Source organism: Phalacrocorax carbo, chromosome 7 (assembly GCF_963921805.1).
Source record: "Phalacrocorax carbo chromosome 7, bPhaCar2.1, whole genome shotgun sequence".
Taxonomy (NCBI): Eukaryota; Metazoa; Chordata; class Aves; order Suliformes; family Phalacrocoracidae; genus Phalacrocorax; species Phalacrocorax carbo.
The window spans coordinates 40,150,549-40,174,124 of NC_087519.1; the positions used below are offsets into that span (position 1 = coordinate 40,150,549).

The following is a 23,576-nucleotide window of genomic DNA, read 5'->3' on the forward strand; positions in this document are numbered from 1 at the left end:
AACCAAGAACCTAAATTTGTAACAACAGCCTCCTTTTAAGCACTAGCATGTGACAACCCAGAACCAGCACCAAGAAAACTTCATGTGGGCTTTGTGCTTCTTTTAAATACATTGCAATAAAAATTTTGGTGCTTCTGTTTATGAATCCAGTCTCAGTTTGCTTCACACCAGCTGCAGTGACCTGCATTTCTCCTCCTTTAGAGATGGCTCTACCTAGCATTTAAGCTAGGCTTGCCAAGTTTTTTTAAACCTCACCAACAAGACAATCGTTATTTAACACCATAGAAGCACATTACCTCTTTTTGCAGCCCAGAAGAGTTAATTCAAGTCCAGCAGCAATGCACCCTGAAAAAACAGTCTATAGTTTATTCTCATTGCCTGGAGTAGCACACAACAGAGAACAAGCCACAAACCTGCAGCATATGCAAACTCTCTTCAGCTCAGCCTTGTGAAGTCCCATGTCAAGGCCATCCAGGAAAGACCTCAATAGTTAGAAAGTCAGTAAGGTTACAAAAGGAGTCCTAGAGGACAGGGTCTTCTGCCCAAGGGAACAACATTCAGAGGCTCTTTAAGCCAGCCCTAGCTTTTGAGCACGTCAGAGCTTTTAAGAACAAGCCAAGTCACATAACTAAGATAAACACTGCTAAACCCAAGAGCTACCAAAGCACATGCAGTCTGACAGCTACCATTCAAAATATTAAAAAACATTTCAGTACGAAGACCAAGACCCACACTATTGCCTCGTAGCTGTCTTTGCATATCAATACTTGAAAGGGCTGGAAGTCAGGGAGCAATACTATAGGGTGAAAAGTACGTAGACTGAATACGCTGCTGCATAATGCAGTTTGATGGAGATGTGTGTGTTCCCCAGCCAACTTCAAAAAAGGTGGCAACACTTCAGGGCCCTCAGATCAGGCAGGCTCCCTGCCACTTGGCTGCATGCCTATGTTTTGCTAACCAAGCCCAGGAGGGACCATCCCCTTCTCTCCCAGCTCACTCATGACCAGTACTCAAAACAAACATACTCCTCTAGAGCCAAGCCCCAGTCCTGGGCATCTGCTTGGCACTTTGATTTCAAGACTTGCTGCACCATGCAGCGAGTAACACCTTGCTTTTTCAGACTACTGGTCAAAGTTTAAGGATGAAAGTGTTTACTTAGAATTCAGATTGGTAATAATGTTACAAAGTTTCCAAAAAACAAACAAACAACAAAATACATCAAGATTATACTTCCTAGCCCAGCATCTTACTTATCTTCTGGTCAAGCTGGTGGAGAGCACCGTTAGCTTTAACAGTGCCTTCCTCCTGCCACGTCCTAGGAAGGGGTTGAGGGCAGAAAGCACAAACTAAGACATTTGCACCTCATCATTCCGCCCCCACCTCTAGTTTTAAAAGGTCTTTTCCAGCATCTCCTCCCAAAAATACTATTCCTTTTCTCAATAAGGAGACAAAACAATGCAGGCAGTGTAAGGCATAATAGCATTTGGAGTACTACAGGCAACCTTTAAAGCACAGCTAAAGCCGTGTTCCTATGTCAACTTCCTTACATTGAGTGTGACAGCAGGCAGCGGTGTCTGGCAGGGACAGGGCCGCAGTCCAAAGCAGGAAACAAGCAGCACACACGTAGAAGTGACCACAGATTTTCTTTCAGCTCTCCCTCTGGGTTCACGCACCAAGTGCTGTAGCAACATACAGTGATTACAATCACTTTTCACAAACACTGTAAGGAACATAAAAGTGCACTTTCATTATACTGTAAAAACAAGGTCTTCATAGTTCTTGCTATGAAGATGTGTAATCCGTATCTGAATCAAGTGTGCACTGCCCAAATGCTCAAAATGCATGCAAAACAGTGCTTCTAATCCTCTCTTTGGCTGGTATTCTCCGTCTCCTTAAAAATTTTATCAGAACTACAGGCTGAGCAGGAATATTTCTGGAGTGCAAGAACTGCCTGGTTATACCCATCACATACAGGCTGAGTACAATGGTTGCACCCTGGAGTGCTACAATCAAAGCATAAAGACACAAGAATAGCTGACAAGAAGCAATTCTGGTATTAAAATAGGGCTTAGCACTCCTGCGGGCTGGCAATTCATCCCACCAGCCAAGAGTAGTTAAATCTGTTCCTCTAACACTGTTGGTTTCTACTATGATGGGAGAATCTTGAGTTGGAACATCTGATAAATGAAACCTAGGCCATCTAACATCTTGAACATGTGAGTAGGTAAAACCTGGAGTTGCAAGAGGAACTGCTGTGGGTGTGCTGGTATCCATTCCAGACATCACTGTTACAGTAGTCTCCCAAGATGATGTCAAGTGCTCCATCACAGGAGAAGCCAAAGCCTGGGAATAAGTTTTTCTGAACATCTGGTATGCAATGGCTGTGGTTGGCAGGCACTTCAGGTGATGATCTGTTAATGCCACAACAGAAATATTCTGTAGCACCAGTGGGCTGTCACATGTTAGAGATGGCACATTTTTAACAATCTCCATGCTTTTTTGGAGCCACTCTTGGAAGCCAAGAATTTGGCAATCGCATTTCCAAGGGTTGTCGTCAAGGGAGACTTCTTGCAGCTCAGGTAAAGCAGTAAAGAGATCTCCAGGAAGAGACTGCAGCTTAGTACTATTGAGGTAAACCTTCTGAAGGTGCTTGAGATTATGAAAGAGGTTTCTAGGAAGAGCCTCAAGCCTCGAATGAAAAAGGGAGATGTTCTGCAGTTTTGGAAGGCTCAGGAAGATGCCCTCTGGCAGACTGGAAATATTATTTGTATGCAGAGAAAGGCCCCGCAGTTTATTTAGACCACTGAATACATTCTTAGGAAGAACACTAAGCTCTGGATTAAAACTCAGCACAAGAAGCTCTAAATTTGTCAAGTTACTGAACACAAAATCTGGTATTGTTGAAAGCTTTGTGTGATACAGCCACAGGCTACCAAGATGCCTCATTTCTCCAAACAATACTTCTGGAAGAGACTTCAGTGGGTTCCCATACAAGGTCAATTTAGACAGGTCATGCAAGTGCAGAAAGAGCCCAGGAGGCAAAGCCTCAAGCTTGTTCCTGGAGAGTGTTAGGCTTCTCAGTTTATGAAGACAATGAAATGCATCAGGGGCGATGGACTGGATGTTATTGGAATGTAGGAAGAGTTCCAGCAGCTCCTTCAGGCTATCAAACATACCAGATTCTACTGAAGACAGCCTATTAAAATACAGCATCAGCTTCTCAAGCCTGGTTAACGCACTAAATATATTTCTAGGCAGTGCTGCCAAATAATTTCTTGACAAGTTCAATACTTTCAGTTTGGCAAGATTCTTTAGCACGCCACTAGGAAGTGCTGTTAGTTGGTTTTTGTTCAATAAAAGGTCCTCCAAACTAGCTAGTTTGTCAAACAGATTTTCTTCAATGGATTTTAGCCTGTTATTTTCAATGATCAGTTGCTGAAGCTGTACCAGGTCATCAAACACTTGCGGGGGAAGTTCGACCAGCTTATTATCTAGCAACTTGAGGGCTTTTAGCCTTCTCAAGCCTTTGAAAGCCATTGGTGAAATAAGAGAGATGTTGTTTGAAGACAAGATGAGATGCTGCAGTTCCACCATCCTAGAAAAAGCATCCTGCAAGTATGTTACATTAGTGTCTATTACGTGAATTTCTGTCATGTTGCAAGGCAAATTTAATGATTCCAGGTCTTTTATGTGGGGACCAGAGCAATAAATTGCATTTTTTGAAGAGCAGTCACACTTCTCCAGGCAAATAAATGCATCCAACTGGAAGAAAAGCTTGATCACCACTGACAAACGAAACACCAACATCCTTGCTGAAGTGCCAGAAACATTAGCTGTTGAAATAAGAGAGAGTCAGGATGTGATCACATGTAGTTAATAACTTAGCAGCCGACAAAGTTGTGTAAATATATCATAAAACCTGCAGATGTGTGCAAAATTTCTCTTGGCTTGAAAGCAAACTTCAAAATCTCTATTACTGTGGACTGCAAATATTTCTAAGACACCCAGCTTACAATGAAAAGTACAGATAAAGCGCCTTTGTAAATCAAGTATTCCTTGCTTATATTTATACTAGTCAAGCATAATAAAACCATATGAAAATCATGATGAAACTCTTAAGTAGTCACAAGGCATATATTTATTTGAACAGAAAAGCATTATGCTAAGTAACACACAGGAAGTCTTTAAAAAAATGATCAAATATTTTTTATTGTAGGTTACCTGAGGTTTAAAAATAAAGTCTAGCCTGCAAAAATAGATAATGGAGGTAAAAAGGGTGTCCTATATTTTAAGTGGCCAAAAGCAAAACAGCACACAGTTCTGTTATATCATCTCTCAGCATCTGCAAGTGATCGCTTCTTGGAACAGCCCAAGAACACAAGAAGCAACAGGCTATTTTTGACATATCCCGAAATAACACACAAGAGCTTATGCAGCACAGGACAGTAGGGGCCTTTGATAAGCAACAAGTCTCATCGCAACAGCTTAACAGTGGTATTAAAAATACAATGAAATGAGAGGAAAGGAATACCATGAGGTTTGCTAGAAAGCTGTACCATAAAGGTAGATCTGCATGAAACATACCAAAGTTGGACAGGTTGGTTTTTGGTTTTTTTTTTTTAAATCTATACAAAAGGAAAGGAACAGGAAAGCAATCATTGCAGCTATAACAATAATATTTAAAAGACCAAGTCAAACAAATCCTCCACAGTTAGAAAATACTTCCTTAGTGAAATCAACAAGTATCAGAAACGTGGAAGTCAAGCACCTGGCTGATGAGCAGGAGAAGCAGCAGCTGGGACTACTGGAAATAGATCTGCAGAACTTGTCCAGCTAACTGGAATAGCTGACACCATGTCAGTCTTCAGCCTGAGAACACTGGGGGAGAGGAGGGCTACCTCCCAGTACACCATTTTCTAGGGGCAAAGATGAAGCTGTCCCATACCAACCCCACACACAGACATGGGTACAAACACAATCACTTAAAAAGAAGTCAGGTAGGAGAGCAGAGCTTCTCACGTGCCTGAACTGTTGACAAGAACATACCACCATGCAGCAAGAACAGCTGATGCATCAAAAAAAAGGAAAAGTACTTTAAAAACCCTTGGTTAGTTTCAGAGTACTGACTGGTAAAATCTGCATCCTTTCCTGGGGAAGGGAAGGACATGACACCTAGTGATATCAACTACCAGCAACAAGGTTTGGCAAGGCAAGCTCTCACTGGCCTTTCTACAACTCTTTGAATGAGACTTTTTGGTGACTACCAAAAAAAGGCCTTGGCATTTCACCCTTCCCAAAGGACTTTTCCATGTCAAAATATGTCTCAGAGAATCTTGTCCTCCTAGCAATCCCCCATCATACATCTCCAACACTGACCACCTCGCATAAACCAGCAATGCCTTCGCCTCAGTAGAGAAGCTCTTAAGTCAGCCTGTCCCTGATCCTACCTATCTCCCCACCCAGCATGGCGATGAGGAACACAGCCCCCACAGCACACAGGCCAGGCAGCTGGTGACCTGCTTCTGGGTGGTGCATGAGCACAACCCTCCACACGTGGCAGAAACACAACAAGAAATTTGTTTCAAGCCCTGACTGGCATCTCAATCTGCACCAAATCAACCCAAGACCACAGAACTGCCAGATTCAGGGAGATCAGAGAAATAAGGATGTAGAGAACAAAATGGGGGGAAAAAAATGCCACATTGTTGTGCTACAGACTGCAAATGCAGGTCCCTCAGAGGGCACAACTGCAGACCAGAGTCTGTAAAACAAGAAACAAGCTAACACTAGTCTGTAGACTGGAGGTGTCCACCTTCCTGGTCTCATAACAAAAGGTAAGAGTATTCAATGAGACACAGTTAGACACATTTTCACAAACAACGCAATGGTAGCAATTCTTTGCAAGAGATTAAGGCCACAAGCATATGACTGGCACAGGGACTGGATAATCCTATGGATCTCAAACATCTAGAGCTGCTAATGGTATTTTTTGAAGCAATACTTAAGCTTCCACAAACGAAGATTTTAAGAGCAGAGAATAGAGTAAGATCCACGTAAGGGTCATGCTTATACATTCCTGTGTGTGAAAATCTTCTCAAACCCTCACGTGAAACTCCTGCCATTCCAGAAAGGGCACCAGCCTGGCTAATGATTTACCATGTTCTGGTCTACAGCCTCTTTCCCTTTCTACCATCCCTTTAATATTTCTGCAGACTATGAAAAGATGACAGAAGTAATACATTAATACTGCTAGTATATTAAAAATCACAAATAAGTTTTTAACATAGTTTCATAGAATACCAAGCACACTTACTTATTATGGTGCTTAACCTTCTTACTTTCTTGCAAATTCCTAAACTCATATGAGCATGAAAAGGAATTTTGAACCGTACTGTAGAAACTTATCTGCTTGTTAGAGGAACTTACCAGGAGCATAGCAGGCAATCAGGCTTCACCATGATTCTGCACTTTAAATGGGAAGTAAAACAGCAAAACACATCCTCTAGATAAGACTTTCACCCATATTTGCATAACTACTGTGAAAGGCCAAAGAATATTTTAAGCTCCAGAGCAGATTTTGCCTACATTTAGTTGTGTAAGCAACCAGCATCCATAGGTTGTATGCAACTGCAAAAGTGGAACTTGAGACCACTCACGAAACAGGAGCATGTGTGACTTCAAACTTTCAACAGCACAAAACGTACTTGTAGCTTCTTCGACAGTGATATTAGATATGAGATTAGACATTAGGTTGGTACTTCAGCCAACGCAATGCAAATCTGGCTAGAGTCAGCAATCTATATTTCAACATGAATGACAATCAGAAAAATTTCAAATCTGTTAGACACTTAGTTTCACCGTAGTCTGCTACACAGGTGCATTATGTTTTGAAGGAGTGGACACATCTACTTTAAACAACCAAGCGACTGATATGTACCTTCACAAGGCTGCTCTTTTACTTTCTTGCAGGATTGGAGTCAAAGCAATTTGAGTAAGGAATGAAGTGTGTTCTACTTAACCCTTTGGCTAAGCAATCCAGGGCTGACCCATTTAGCTTCTGTTTTTCTTCCAGGTCTTCTGTACTCACAGGCCAATAAAGTCTAAAGCCTGAAAGATTCTGAAGAGAGAAAAGCTTTAAGTTTTCAAAATATTAGCTTGAAATTAAAAGATTAAGTTTTTGTAATGGAGTAACCAGGTATTTCAAACATCTTCAAGTTTAAAATAATGTGCTCTGTTAATGAATGTTTAAACAGAAGGTGAACCACAGGATGGAAAATATGTCTTCATTTCTGTGTGATTTTTCTGAAGATGACTGGGACAACAGTGCCAGCTCACAACCAGGAACGTTTGCCCAGGAGTCTTTTCAAGATAATGCCTCCCATGCATCAGAGAACAGAAGGAACGTCTGTGTTTCCACCTTCTGTTATAAGTTGCTTTCACATGTACGAGGTCTGGCTTTAAAATGGCTCTCATAAGCCACCAGATAGAAGCACAGTCAGTATTGTCCTACTGCAGAAGAGCAGTGCTACTGTGTGCACGTCTAACGCACGGCGTACATACTTCTCCACCCCATCTTCAAAAATACAGAGATACTGAACAAGATACCCACGACATCAGTGGGAGTAAGTCTGTATTCTTCAATAAGCTTTGGATCTAATTGTATAAAGAGTAAAAACAATTTCATGAAACTAATGGAAAGAGTTAAAATATCTGTTCATTTTAATTTTATTTTCAAAGAGCTTCAGTCACAAAAATGATTTACAAGTCTATTTACAATTCTATTGTACAGTTCTTTATGTATGCCTCGTGAAAACAGGGTACCATTCTAGAGCAGCAATACATATCTTAAATACAAAGATGTAGTATCATTTCAGATTTAAAAATAAAAAGGAAGCTGAGCTTCTAGAGAGCGCTGCAATGATAAACCTTTTAATCTGTGTTAGGCTCGACGAATTCATGACAAACCGAGTAATTTGTGGTTCACATAATTATCAAACAAGCTGCAGTTTGTTGAAAATAGCTTTAAAAACCTGAAGCTTTACTGTATAAAATCAACATATTCAAGACTCTAAAAATTGTCAAAAACCCACAGCTTTTCCTTAGACATACAAAAGCCTAAGTTTACAATTCAGAATCTCATGGGAGAAATCCTACAGAACTTTAGCTCTCTCATTTTGTGATGACCAACACAAGCATTAAAAATTTGCAGCATAAAAAGGACTCCACATCTGTTTAGTATTATACTGTATACACATATACAGTACAGGATTATTTACCCAATTTGGGATGACTGTTCAGCACAACCTTCATGAAGAAAGAAAAAAATAAATAGAATTTAAAATCCAACAACTTTGAAAAAGTGCAACAGTAAGAGTTTCCAATTTAAGGTTACTATGAATATGGACAATCAGTTCTGTGGGTGTTTTTAGTCGCCTCTACTCAAACATTATGCGCAGCATTTTCTTTACAGTAGATTTAGTTCTATAGCACATGGAACTAGAGTTACTAATAATTGAATCTGAAGGGAAGAAGAAAAAACCAACTTTAAAAATAACCCTGAGGGATATACAATTTAATGATCTTACAATTTATTTCTAAAAAGTAATATTTATTATTTAGCAATTGCTTTTCTGGGTAGACCAGTCCTTTAAGTATCTGCATAAATAATATTTTAAAAAATCAGTAATATTTACAAATCCTAATACATCAAAGTAAAATACATACAGATTAAAGTCTGCATACACAAATAATTTAATAGTAAATCAAACTCCTCAATATAAGGCCAAAATATACAGCAGGAAGAAAACGTCTACCAAGTATCTAGTGGAGATCACTAAATTGGTCTATTCACCTGAATTTAGACTTCCAAGATGAACATTAGAAGAGATTCTTTTCACTACAAACTGAATTTCATCTTACTTCAAAGCAGAAACTGAATACACTAGTGCAAATCTAATTTGCTGCATTTCTGAAAACCAGAAAAACTAAACTGCTCAAAATGAGAAAAATTATAGGTGGCCAAACTCAGCTCTTGGGCAGGAAGGCATAAATCCCAATAATTGCAGAAGATGCAAAAGCTTATTCTGTGGCTGACTTGCAACAACAAGAAGGATTCTCAGAAAAGCCGATTTATTATTCTTGACAAAGCGTCAGAAGCAAATAGGTCAGAGCTCAAGCATGCAACCTCAAGAACATTTACTAACTCTCAACGCATACCTTGAGGAAACTAGCTCCCTTTTGCAAAATACTCAAGTTTAGTAGGCTCATGACCCATTCGTCACTCAACCAAGTGGAGACACTGGGCAATATCCATTTTAGTAAGAGCTCCCTAAAACATTCTCCAAAGACAAGCCCACCTTAATAAGCTGCTTCCTCCTCACTTTCTAGATAAGTTTAATAAACTAGAGTAAGATTGAAAGACTAGCTTCACAAACTAAACAAGCTGAGAGAAATGATCAGTTTAGAGAAAGTATTAAGCAAAAGCATATAAAAGGGAAAGACATATTTTCTTTCACTTCTGAGGGAACAACCAAGCTAAAATGGTCAATGAAATAGAAAGCAGAAGCTTACGCATTTAAGGATGTCACAGCTCCCAGGTCCAAGATGCATAGCTTCACAACATTTTTCAACTAAAATATTACTTTTCTTTAAATTTGAATACTACTTACGCAGCTATGAATTATTCTTCATCAATTATTCCATGCTACAAAGAGTTTGCAAAATCAGTATTGACAGAAATTAGCCACCTGTCTCAAGTTCATGATTAATAAATTTATCCAAGTCTGCAACAGCAGACCCCTTAAAAGGTACTGATGATGTTTGATGTTTATGACCCTAAGAAGCCAGGATAAAAGTTTTACATTGATCCGTTGAATAAATGTTAAGAAAACCACTTCCCTCTTTCCCCTGCTCCACCCCTCAAAACCAAACAACAGAAAAAAAAAAAATCAGGAAAAGAGTTGACAGCTGGACTAGAGGATAATACACTATATGCATCCTCTTTATGAGGAGCAAGTGCTAGTAACTTTCCTAGAACTTGAAGGTTTAAAAGTTTTCCAAACCATTTAGCACCACTTTTAAATTCCCCATTGGCACAGTATGTTCAACACTGCAGAAACATGAGCAGTGGGGGACACTGTCCATACTGCCTTACAGAACAGCACAAGGGAATCAGGCCCAACCTGAAAAATTCCCCTTATTAAAGCAATGCTGGAATAGGATCATCTCCACAAGAATTTAAAAAAATAAAATTTAATTTAAAAAAACCCACACAAAACAAAACCTCAAATTCCATCATTAGAATACACACAATTGAAATGTATCCCAGCTGGCCAGGGAGTTTGGAGCCCGCTTTCCACAACTACTCTAAGGGACCCAACTTCCTCCTCTAAAAGTTCTCTACAGAATTATGACTTCTCCAGATCCCAGATCCCCTCCAGAGGCTTGGAGGTGTCTGAACCAGTCAGCTGCAGCTGGTCAAAACAGACTGATCAAGAGTCTGTGTTTTTATCATCTTCCCAAAGACACTAAAGATGACTTTTCTGAAAGTTTAGCAAGTTGAAGATGGTTTGGAGATAAGTAATTTGTGGTTTAAAAAAAAAAAAAGAGAGAAAAGTTTTAAGCTCTGCACATGAAGATGATGCCTGCCTCTACATCTTTCAGATCTATTTTTCCAGTGGTCTTATGTTTTGACACCGCCTAATGGCAAAAGGATGTATCGCTACCCCAAGCACTTAAGCAGCATTATTGGTGATGGAGGCTTTTTTTTTTTTAAAATAAAATCCACATAAGCCTCACAGTTCTGCAGCAAGACAGATTTTAGCTCATCTATTTTCTCTTAATTTTGTTTCATACAGCTACATATAGTGCTTAAGACACTGGCAGACTCTATGAAATGCATATGTTCTTAACATGCACAAATCCCAAGCGTGGGCATGTGAATGTATTCCTCCCTCCCACCCCCGTTTCCCTTGCAGCAGTAACTCCAGCCTTACTACTTCAAGGTATATAGGAAAATTATCTTAAGATTTACAAATAAAATGTGGTCCACAAAGGGATAATCCATCCCTTCTGCTGGAAAAAGCAAGGCCTGTGGAGAAATGCATAGCTAAATGTAATAAAACATGAGACAGAAGAAAGTGTTAAGATTCTCCAGCTTTCTTTCTCCAAAAATTTTGGTGTAGCCAAATGTCTCCTCCTCTGAGGGCCACCTAAGCCCTTCCTTGGGGTTAGCTAGAAAAGAAACTGAGAACCCACTTGAAACCAATGTGCTTTCTTGTCAAGAGCATAGAGCATATTGCTTCTATAGCATTCCCAGTTCCTGCTGTGGCAGACTAAAGAATTAAAACTTAAAATCCAAACTTTACACCTGGAAACACTCCTTACTAGTAGGAACAAACTTAGAGGTACACACACCAAAACTTTAGAACCGTTCTGAGGCACGGTTTTCAACCATGGAGCTTTTCAACAGTGAATATTTAAAAAAAAAAAGCATGACAAGGTTATGTGCCTCTAGTACTACCATGAAACCATTACATCATTGGGTTTACATGAACATGGGCCTGGGTAAGCCAGTTAGAACAATGATTAAGATACCCCAGGCAAATAAAGTGAACCTATTTTAACTGCCCTGCAGTGTAAACCTTCAAAGAGATCTCATTTAGGAATAATGAAATGTGAAAGAAGGTAGAAGGAAACACAATCATTTTTCTTCTGTCTAAGGTAACCTACATTTTAAAAATTTATAGCCATAAGATGTCTGACTCTGAACCTTGTATTCAGAGAGACAAAACAGTTGGAAATATTTGCATTACAATTTTGACATTTAGTATACTGCAATTTCAAATAAAGCCTAAAAATTACATTCTTCTGAATACTACTAAAGACATGCCACCAAGATCCACTGTTACATTACAGTGATGATTTGATATGAACCATTTTATTGGGATGGTACTTTCGCTTCTGTTGTTGTTCTGGGTTTTGGTGGCCATTCTGGATCAACCAGCAGTTCCTGAGCTAGATGCATATACTTGGCTTTTGGTGTCTTCTCTCTACAGCCAAACACGGAAGGAAGGAACCAGACTCCACAGCGATCCACAGCCTCCTGCAGAAGTGAACAGATTTAAAAACTGGATTACCATACGAAAAAAATTAATACAACAATACAGTAAGTCGCTAGAAGAAAAACTATTATTTTGTAGTTTCTAATTTACTATTTTATTGTCACACTGAACCTAGAAAGTATAGTACAGAAACTCTTCTGTTGGGTCATCTCTTCTATACAATGGTAGCAATAACATTTAAAACAAAACATTAAGAAAAAACCAGGTATTCTGCATTATCATAACATTTAAGGGCACCAACAGCTTTTATGCATATTTTATAATACTTCCAATAAACACAGGTGTAACAGGCACCATTACACACTACTACTATTGAAGAACAAAAGCTCAGTCTGGAAAAAGCAGTCAAATTCCCAGAGCCTCAAAACGCTTTTTAATTTAAGTTGTTTAACTGAAGGCAGGCAGCCACCCAAAAGTGGCAGAATTTAACTTGCTGATACTGTGAAACTTAAGTCTTACAGGTATGAATAGTTATTAAAACAGACACAAATTACTGAACTGAAGTCTTCCTCCCTATTTTTCCTCTCCCAGTCCTAAATGCGTGTAACAACTAGCTGGAGAAGAGAAACACCATTCCTTATTCGCAAGACTGGATCCCTCTCATGTTGCAGGGAGCACCTGTAGTCTGCACAGCTGACATTTAATGGGTATATATTCTATGGTTTTCTTCAAACTCTGAATTTCTATCAATTGGTGAACTGAACCAAACATGAGCCTTAAGCACAACTTCCATTCTTCAGTGAACAAAATGCAATTTTTTTCCCTGAACAGCCTCAAAAAGACAAATGTAAATCTGAAGTGAATACATTTAATAAAATTGAGTGCTGAGAACCATTGTAATTTTAACAAGAACAAACATACAACCAGCTGAAGTAATAAGCCAACAGGCCTAAAAAAGATTTCCTTCATGTATTAATGACAGAGGGGCAGACCACACCAAGATTCATGGTTACCTGAAAAGCAGAATCTAAATCCTTCAGTCTCCTAAACCATCTGAAGTAGTAATAACGTACTTTCATCTGCCATTTTGTTTCGGTTTATTTGTACACGCTGTAAGTTACTGCTCTCACAAGACAATGTTCTAAAACCCTAAACCAAATTAGTTTAATGAAGAGCTGGATTAGACACAGCATCAGCAATTCTTCTTCCAAGCAAATCAAGATGTTCTCCAGTCCAAGCATGCTAACTTGTGACAAGGCAAGTAAAATTTGCTAATGTGCAAACTGAAGATAAAGCAGGAAAAGTCTTAAAAGCAATCCTCTGTGTTTGCTTCACAGTTCTTTTATACAGGGCTAAATTCTTTAAGCTCTGTATATAGGAGAAAAATATAAAACCAGAAGCCTCTCCTTTTAATACTGAAGTTGCAGAAATCTCATTTAAACAGTCTTAAGCTTAAGACATAGCAACAGACACAGATCATAAAAAAGGCAAAACTGAATAAATCTGCATGCACTCAAATGATGACAGCAAAATACTAGTCTCCAACCTGAGGCGGCTGGGGTATGGTGAGGCGATATTCTCCTTGTTTGTCTCGATTGAACACAACCTTCCAAAGGATCATATCAAGGAGGACATTCTGTGAGACATTGCAGTGAGCGGGAAGAATTAAAGAAACTAATGATCATTTGTTGTTAGCGCGCACATTACAAACAAAACCTGAAATATTGTGTTAGGCATAACTAATTCAGTGCCAGGCAAAATGGAGAGTTTACAATGCTTGTCAGTACGTAAGTGATAAACATTTTCATTCTTAAAGTGCTCACATAAGATTTAAGAATATGAACATGTACTTTAAATAAACAACAACAATGACCAAAACTGCATCCATCGATACAGGTAAAAATCAAATACACATTCTGAATGTGTTTTAATATTCTTAAGAAAACCTGTGAAGCACTGCAGACACAAGTGCTTAAAGCAGCTTCCACTGAAACCATCTTTAACTTTATAGTATACTTTATACAAACAAAGCTACAGTAGTTAGTTTTAAACCAGTGACTCTCCCAGAAAAGCTTCAGTGGGGTGGCAAAGCTGAGCCACCAGCAGGAATTCTGTAGGAGCTGTTCCAGATTTTGGAAGAGCGGGCAGAAGTTGAACAGTATGTTCAGTACATCTGGTTATTCTCATATGGCTGTGTGGGCAGACTTGAGAGCTTTGAACAAATCTGGGAACACAGGTGTGAACCTGTATCTTCCATGGCCTTGAGCCTGCAACTCTGATCTTTGGACAGATTTAATTTCTAACATCTGCCATTGAGAAAGGAGAGCTGAATTGTCCAGACTTTTATAATAGGTTTTATAATGCTTAAGATTTTATAATACATCAGACTTTTATAGCGCTTTTATAAAGCATTTGCTAACAACTCTTCAGCTTGTTAGATGTTCATTTTTTAAGCCAGTCTGGTTTAAGTATGTCTATACCAGGCATCAGGGTAAGGAGGAACAACTGCTAGGATCTGCTTTTGTTGTGCAATATTTTCTCTCATCTGGTAGAAAGAATATGCGTGCTTTGAGAACCTAGTCTGGCACCCACATGGAAGGAGCTAAAGCTTGACACAGCATTTCAGAAAACATGTTTGGGACAATCAGTCAGAAACCATTTCTGTTGTAGAAGCAGTTAAGAAGTTACACATGATCATAGTGTGACACAAATGTCAAACTAGTGAGTGTGACAAAAGAGGATAGATCCAGTCCCTCATGTATCTCATCATTATGAGACACTTAAAGAGGCAATTATGGAGGGATTCGTTTCAGCATAACGAACTATAGGTGATATACCTACAGAGTACCTAGTTAAGAGAAGTAAGGAGATGCCATCAGCAGCCTTTCCTAGATACTAAGAATATGACCTGTGGTACCCAGTAACTCTGTAATGAAAAAGTGTAGTGAGCAGGAAATCCAGCGTGGCACACAAGGACAGAGGGCCATGAGCTATCCTGGAAGTGAAGGAACTTAATAGCCTGCATTTCTACACAACACATTGGACCCAGTGAGTTGGCACCACATGAAAAAGCTTCAGGGAGCCTAAAGTAATACTGCTGGGGTTGGACAAGTACAATTCAAAAGGTGGGACAATGGCAGGTTGAAATTATGGAAGGTGAAGCATGTGTCGTAAAACAAGGTTTGGGATTTGAGGATCACTAGACAACACTTCTGTTGGACACCTGCTGTACAGTATGACAACTTATCTCTCTGTCTAAACAAAGCATTCAACTAACAGTGGAAGTGGAGGAAATAGGCTTTAAGTCAAAGCAGAACATCCCAAACAATTAATGTCAAGAAAAATAAACTCTATAGTTACTTTTATTCCACTCCTGAAGTATGGGCAACAAGATAAATAGGAAAGTCTGGTTAAAAGGAATGTGACAAATCATTCTACCAGGTTTGGTAATGACAGTGAAGTGACTAAAGCATTGAAAGATGCCAACTCACACCTGCACAGGAAAAAGAGTGGGGTGGGGTTTGAAATACTGGGTGAAAGCAAACACTCTACAGTAATTATATTGCTTAGGTTATGCTTTTGATGTAGCAACTAACAAGGCCCAGGAGTGGAACCTTGTGAACATTTAAATGAGAGAACCACTTGTTCTTGAGAGACACATGCTGATATGTGGCCTGACACAGTGTACAGACTTTCTACCAGAGCCCTTACGCTTCCAGAAGACAAACATGACCAGTTTGTATAAAAGTTAGAAAGATCATCTGCAGAACAAAGTAATTTTTCAGCACACACAAAGTTTAATTTATTTCTCTCAGTCAAGTTTATCACTGGACTGAAAATTGTAACCACCACCTGTTTACACTCCGTGTATCAACACAAAGCTGAATTCCAAGGAATAATTTTAGTGCTTAAAAAAAGTTGATTTCCCAGAGATGGCAAGAAAAACATCAAAACTAACTAGAAAAAGTAAACAGGAAGAAATAGTTCTATCTAGGAGGCTTGGTTTAAACTTACCAGATGACAAAAAAAGCCATGATTCTGCAGCTTCAGAATAACTATTTTGTTTCAGTAGCAAAAGACAGCAATATACATAAAATTTAACTTTTCACTAATAAAAAAGGAGGCAAAAAAGAAAACTAGAAAAAAATTATTAAATGGCATAAAGAAAAACTCCATCACAAGCAGGGTTAGAGTAAGTATAGGAAAGTATAAGAAAGGGCACAGGATCTTTAGGAAACGATAAACTTGTTAACAACGAGGCAAAGGCCAAAAAATTTAATATCTAATAACTTGTCTTTTCCAAAACATGGCATCGCCTATCATGTGAAAACACTGAACAACATGTTCTAATAGGAAGCAACATAATAGCATATATTGCAAATTCTAACTGGAACAACATTTTGAACACAAACCCTTGGTAATTTGGTTAAAGTATCAAATTATTTTATTTCTACTAAGTCACGAATAAAACGGGAAAAAATAGTCAACTGCAAAGAATATTAATGCTGTAGTAATCTTCAAAGGTCAAAATGATATTATCCAAGCAAACATTATGCCGGTTACCTTGATAGCAATCCCTCACATAGTAATGGAAATACTGACTAGAAGCTGCAGAATATGTTACACAGTAAAAAGACATAATTGTACTGTGCAAGTGCTAGATAATGTTGAAAGGCTTTTTCATCTTGCAGAAAAAGAAATAGTGAAAAAAAAAGTAACTAATGGCTGCAGCCAAAACCCAAATGTATTCAGGTTGGAAACAAGGCATCAATTTAACATGAAGAGCTAACCACAGGAATAAATGACTGGCTCTGAATCCAGACTCCTTCTGGAAGATGTAATTGTCAGACTCTGATTCTTGGAAACAACATAGGAGTACCCGGATGACAGGCAGGGCGTGTTTCTGCCCACATTAACTCTGGAATTACAGCAGAAGAGGTCAATATCCAGAGTGACTGACTTTGGACAAGCTCAGGGCTAGAAAAAGCAGATCTACATGAGCATCTCTACCTCTGGACTTGGATCAGATAAGATGAAAAAGTTATATAGACCTGCATTATTCTGAACAATAAGCTATACATATGACCCAACTGAATGAAGATGGGCTCCCTTATGGATTTTGTACAGTTCTTTACTATGTTAGGTTACTCTGAACTGAATTAACGCAGCAAACAAATATGGAGAGTATTGTCCTATGAAACAGTTGAAGTAATTTATACCTTTCAACTTTTCCCCCTTTATTTTTTTGTTAATAAAAAAGGTTTTAAAATTATGCTTTTAACACAGAAAGCCGTGACACCTTAAATCTAGCCTACAAGGATATTTTTAGGAATACAAACTTAACAAGAAAACAGTGGCCGCTTATAGTGGCATGTTGTGAAGAGAGGCCTTCTAAAAAGACAAACATGCACTCTAAGAAAAACCCCACTTAACAGACAAGCATTTTTTCCACCTTAATATCTTACCTCCGTCAACACGGATACAATTGCATTGAGAACAACAATGACGAGAATTCTTAGGCGCCACTCATATGGCACGCACACGAGCTGTGAGAAAAAGCTGCCAGAGGTTAGCAACACACGTATGAAGTAAACACACATTCAAAACAGGCTGAGAGTTATAAATTCTCCCTTCCCCCACAGAGATGCAAAGTTAAAGCTCTAAAAGGATCAAGCTTGCCCACAACGCAGCCAAACAGTTATCCCAGGAAGTACAGAGACCAGCATATCTGCTGAATCTTACCTCAAGAAATGTGTCAATAGATTCAACAGGATGCAACATGATGAAGAATATGAAGACATAAAGCACTATCACAGATACAACAAACAGAACTGTAAAAAAAAAAGTTTAGTTGGACATCTCGCATTCAGAGTTTTAGACAGTTTTTTTCCATGTATCATGGGTTCATTACTCCCTGGAATTAATCTCTCTTCTCCCTCTAAACCCCTTTCAGGTAGATTTTGGCATTACAAGTTGTGCTGATAAACACAGACAGAAGGTCAGACTCAATTTCTCACTGGCTCACCTGTGGAGCTGGAACACTTCTACAAACAAAGCAACTATTAACACAAATTTCTCTATACAGTTTAATACTTCCCTGTTTCCATCTCTGATTATCAGAGGATAGTTGTATTATGTTCCCCTAGCAGCACTACTGCTGCTGAAGTGGCACAACAGAACTATAAGCAAGCTATGGATGAGTAAGTGCAGAGTCACTTGGAGTTTTACTTTGAATTGTGTATAGTAAGAAAGTACTTACAGTTTTTGTAGCATGGTTGTCTAAAGGGCTTTCCTTTAGAAAAGACAATTGCAACTATGAGGTACTGAAAGCTGGATATAAAAAACAAAGTTGTGTTTTCGTAATTTTTAATATAATGTTCATCATGAAGAGTCTCATTCTCATGGTGTGCAGAACTGGTGTTTGTGGCATCCAACACATTACATGCACTACAATATTAAAAAAAATTAACAGAGTTAAGGAGAAGAGGCAAACAAGGCCTACTTATTAACAAAAGTAATGACAGAACAAATAGCTACAGTAGTTAAAGCTTATCCTTGAAAACCTATTACAGGTAGTAAGGAAGAACTCAAAGCAGCATCAAGGTTGTAGCAATCTTTGTGAATTCTGAGCTTCAAGTTCTTTTACGCTTCCAGCTTGTAAGTTCACTACATGAGCTGTTTAGAAGCTATCACTGTAGATTCACTTTGAAGACAGGTAAGAAAATATTGCCATCTAAAAGATGAAAACACCTCTTCATTCTCAGAAATATAAAATTTTATTTACTGGAGCTCTAACAGGAAGACAAAACTTTATAGCATAGTAGAGTTAAAATAGGTCTGAACCATTAATTTCAAATTTCAATCTCAACTGTCCCAAAGAGGATTCTTCAGACCCTGCGAGACTGGCTCTGACCCAATTTTGTATTTCAGCCATTGGGTAACTCCTATGTTTTAGTATGCTTTTCACAAAAAATTCAGCAGACTACCAAGCTGCCATACAGAAGCTTTATTTACAAAGTCCCCAAAGGGTGTCAGTAAAGAAGGGAGCAATTATTGCCTCTAGCTTTCCAATCCTAACTGTATCCTGCATGGAGTCACTGAAACACTTACTCAGATTCCATTGTCCAAGGCTCATACCAGGGCTGCTGTTTGACCCAAAAAAACCCGAAGGTCTGGAAAGCAAGGCAGATGATGATCTGAGACAAAACAGAACACAGAAGTGGACCTGAGATAAGACCTGATGGAGGCCTTCGTGCAACAAGCTCCTTCCAAGCAGGGTTCAGACTCACTGCAAAGAGAAAGGAAAATAAATTACACATTACATCATTATGGTTTTCAAGAGTTACCCTGTTCACATTCTGTGGAATCAGAATGGCTTGCTCATGACATCACTTTAAAAATTAGTCCAGAACTGCAAGTGTGAAACCACTTTGAAAAGATTATACTGCACTAGAATAATGCCACAGTGCCTTCTACAGGCTGGTTACCCCCAGCAGCACAGGACAGCAGGGAACAATAATAGAAGCCATGAGACTTAAGGAATTAGTAGTGTCTGGCCAAATTCCCTTTGTCTGGCACAAGCACTTACAGCTCATCTCCTCAGTTTTGGTCTGCCATTGCTTCAAATCAGCAGTTTCTATTAAACTTGAAAATGGAATTCTACTGCTCGCCTGTAAACTGAGTGCTAGGTTCGTATGTGGAATCAAATATTTCATTAGGTAATAGTTTGAGTGTAACATTTTGTGGACAGGAGTTAAACTGAAAACGCAAGAAATCAAAACATTTGAGAAAAGATAATGTTGGAACAACTCCTTGTTTGATTCCAAAATCAAATCAAAATCAAAATCAAAAAGATTTATGACTTCCTGCACTGTGAAGAACTACTGTCCTAAGATCAGGCCTACAACCTGCTTTTTGTATGAGGGCATTTCACCAACTTCAGATTAATCTAACTCAGTACACAGTGGTCTGGGTTTTTTTAATGCATATCCTGTAGTAGTCGTTACATCTTAACTGTATGTCACCGTGCTTACTCCAAAATACTCCATATTAAAGACAATTTGACCAAGCAAAAACTGCTTTATAGAAGCCAGCAGGGGTATTCAGCACAATACTTACTAGTGAAGACAACCACCAAAATGATTGCCAAATCAATGAAGAGAAACTGGAAATCTCCCAAATTGCTCAGGATCTAGACAGAAATCACAACTGAAACATTGGTAATTTCTTCACACCAAGGAACAACTTACAGTGACATTCCTATGGCATTAATTCTCTAAATTTCACTCTATAAACAAGACAGTCTCTTATCAAACCAGCTTCCTTTATCTGCAGGAGTCTTGAGAACTCTACACTTCACAGATCAATTCCTGAAGTGGCAAGGTATGAAACAATTTCTGTTTCAAGATGCATAAGCTATTTGTAATTGAAATTTGTTTGCAATCAAACTTATATTACTGAATCTTATAAACCCATGAAATAGCTTAGGCTCACAGTAAGGTTATGGTGTTTAGAGAGCTATGTAATCATACAGTTGTCAGAATTTCTACCTCAGAGGTCCTTTAATACTTTGCATGTGTAACTTACTCAGGATACAAATTAAAATACAGGATTTCTACTACATGCCATTCTGTGAATCCAATCATATTAATAGGAAATACTCCACTTCACTTTTCTCCCCCCTCCTTACTCAATACTTGCAGCTGTTCTCTTTCAATCCTTATGTAAAAGGAATGCATTGCCCTTAAATAGAGTCAGGCTATTTTAAAACACTGGCAGTTTTTAAATAACAGAAAATTGTACTTTTGTTCAATTTATATGCTTATTTGGACTTCCCACAGTAGAGACTTTCTATTCACAGGCATTAGTTATTCTTTTTAAAATAGATACTACCATGTTTTTCATATAGTTAATATGAAAAAAAAAGGGCAAAAAATGCTAACAATACTTTTAGTCCAAAGACGGTTTTTAGAATGTGGGTCTTGTGTACTCAAAAAACTTGCAACAATTTTTATTAAATATCTATCAATTTTCAGATCTCTGAATTATGTTGACACTGCTTAAGCACAATTAAATACTTACAGAATATAGCAGAGTAACACTGATGTACTGGATAATGCTGTATAATGCCATGAACTTAAATACACAGAAGGAAGTTATTAAAGCAGCACGGCCTTCCCTGTCAAAACAAACGCAATCATGTAACTAGAAAGCTTTCTGAGCAAGCAGCTAAACTCTGCTCAGCAAAACATTAGCTGCAATTAAACATATCAGCAAATCCTTTGAGGGACATTAGGCTGAAGACATATGGAGAAAAAGGGGTCAGAGTGGTACACTTCCAAGTACATCAAAGTTGTGAGCATGCCTTCTGATTACTTCAGTGTTCTCTGGACTTTACGTGGTTTTTCCAGAGCTTTTAAAATGAAGGTCTGCTTGCAAAACCATCTATGAAGCACTAGTTTTCTACACAAATTGAACACGCAGTCAGCCACAGAGTTGCTGACTTCAGAAATGTTTCTGATTATGCATTACTTCATTAGTTCCACACAGACTTAACTAGATTCTTCTCTGGCTGACCCTTATCCAAAATTATTACCTAACTTCCGATTCTAGAGTAAAAAGTCGGTCAAACCTTATTTAGAAAATTAGTTTTCTGCTTTGTATGGTGCTGAGCAGTTATCTGAAGAGCTTTACTGCTTGCAATTACACACAGCCTTTATGGAAACACAGTCACTAAGACGCCAACTTAAATACTAACGTGTAGAAGCTCACTCACACTCTAAAAAATTAACTTTACATGGACAAAAGGGTTTATAACAAAACAGTAAATCATGCTATCACAAGCCTTTTCTCAGCTTGAGTCTGAGTAGTTCTGTTAGAAGCAGAACTACTAAAAATGTATTGCTTGTTCTTTAATTCAAACTGGCCTCCTACAGCATCGAATATACACTAACACAGGGTATACAAAACGAGTTACACAGAGATGTTTAAGGTCACAGTAGGTGGCATTACCTGATCAGCTTTGGCACGCAGGAAATACTAGGTGTTCTGGAAGTGAATGGTGATGCCACAGAAGCCTCAAGTTCAGACAAAGATATACCACCATGTGCCCTCTTTAGCGCCTGCCAGTTGAGATTGAAATAGGGAACATTTAAAAACTTGCTTTCAGCTGTAACATTTAACTGAAGAGTTCTATACAGAAAATAAAAATATACTTACGCCACAGTCATTTGCTCCATCTCCACACATGCCCACATAGTAACTATAAAAACCAAACAGATGTCAGCATCCCAGACCATTCCTTAATCATAGTCCATTTAGCTTATTTCATTAACTCAATCTATATTATTTGACTCATTCAGGGTTTGCATAACAACGAGTGATTGTTAATGCTGAAAGCAATTACTGTTCCCATTATACATATAAAGAAGTCGACAGAAAAGTAACATGGCTTAGCCAGGTCAGTCAAACCAGTATGGTTATCAGCCTTCTGTCATTCCAAGGTGGTCTAAAGCATCTTTGCTCTATGCAGAGACTTTTGTACTGTTTTGTGTAGCCGCAAGGCCTGACACCAACAGACTATATACTGACCATATGTGAACAGAAGTCATGCCATCGGTACTTCTTTAATACATGGAAGACATTTGATGGATTTGTTTATTAAGCCAAGCAACCAGATTTGTAAACTATATTAGTCAGTCTAGTTATTCATCATTTGTAACTTCATGAAAAGTCTGAAACTTTCACAACTAGCCAGCAGATGGTACTACTCTCACTCCTGCTCAGCTAATAGGCTGACATACCAACTCAAGGAAGTTATATTAACCTAGCCTTTTTCATTTGGCAAAATAGCTAGAAGCATACAAAATTTTTTCTCCTACCACACCAAACGCTCTGTCAACCCTCCCGCTTTCTATGCATAAGCAAATACTTACTCTACATTTTGTAAAGCTTCCACCAGCTGAGTTTTCTGATCAGGCGCCATACGAGCAAACACAGTGCCATGTAACACAAGCTGGAAGACAGAAGATTTCTTAATGCTCACAGGGCAAAGTTTGTTCACCATCAAAAGCACTCATGCTCAAATAAAACGCTCACCTTGGGTACCAGGTCCTGAAAATGCTCCAAAATCACTGCAAATGACTTTCCGTTCATTGCAAAATGGTATTTGGTCATCTGGAGATCCTCAAGGCTTTCATGGACCAATTTAACCGGAATATCCTATCAAAAGTAGTTTAAATCTCTAGCTGTAGTGTATTTATACAGACATCTTAATTACAAGCTAATACACAGAGGGGTATTCCTAGAGATCCCACACTAGAGGAAGTTTCTAAGAATGTTACTTGGAAGAAAAACTCAATACAATGAAAACCTCTTATTTAGTAGTAAGAAAATGTGGTTTAGTGTTTCAACTACAAGCAGCTAGAACAATCTTAAAGAAAGAAATGTGGAAACAAAACAGTCTTCTGCACAATTAAAACATCAAATGTCACATCACAGTTGAAAAACCAACTC

General features: G+C 38.5%; 2 protein-coding genes across 3 annotated transcripts in view; both read right to left on the bottom strand.

Moving 5' to 3' along the window:
* Positions 1–1,128: 1,128 nt before the first annotated feature.
* On the bottom strand, positions 1,129–7,614 carry LOC104050340 (platelet glycoprotein V). The gene is made up of 2 exons (XM_009511165.2): positions 6,938–7,614; positions 1,129–3,833 (listed from the first exon to the last, which is right to left on the bottom strand). The coding sequence occupies exon 2, from the start codon at positions 3,805–3,807 to the stop codon at positions 1,834–1,836; it is 1,974 nt and encodes a 657-aa protein (XP_009509460.2). The 5' UTR covers positions 3,808–3,833; positions 6,938–7,614; the 3' UTR covers positions 1,129–1,833.
* Positions 7,615–7,696: 82 nt separating this feature from the next.
* The window catches only part of ATP13A3 (ATPase 13A3), a 63,997-nt gene continuing 48,117 nt past the window's right edge, over positions 7,697–23,576 (bottom strand). Inside the window, exons 22-33 of one of the 2 annotated variants that reach the window (XM_064457617.1) lie at positions 23,160–23,282; positions 22,997–23,076; positions 22,281–22,323; positions 22,074–22,183; positions 21,144–21,240; positions 20,181–20,253; positions 19,173–19,350; positions 18,322–18,509; positions 17,805–17,893; positions 17,528–17,608; positions 13,609–13,698; positions 7,697–12,103 (exon numbers count right to left, since the gene is read on the bottom strand). In XM_064457617.1, the coding sequence (XP_064313687.1) occupies positions 11,939–12,103; positions 13,609–13,698; positions 17,528–17,608; positions 17,805–17,893; positions 18,322–18,509; positions 19,173–19,350; positions 20,181–20,253; positions 21,144–21,240; positions 22,074–22,183; positions 22,281–22,323; positions 22,997–23,076; positions 23,160–23,282 (1,317 nt within the window). In that variant the 3' untranslated portion in view covers positions 7,697–11,938. The remainder of the gene's footprint in view (positions 12,104–13,608; positions 13,699–17,527; positions 17,609–17,804; positions 17,894–18,321; positions 18,510–19,172; positions 19,351–20,180; positions 20,254–21,143; positions 21,241–22,073; positions 22,184–22,280; positions 22,324–22,996; positions 23,077–23,159; positions 23,283–23,576) is intronic. The other variant, XM_064457618.1, reaches the window with a different exon arrangement.

Coding starts and splice junctions, on each gene's coding strand:
- LOC104050340 (XM_009511165.2), bottom strand. CDS start 3,807: ATGTTGGTGTTTCGTTTGTCAGTGGTGATCAAGCTTTTCTTCCAGTTG.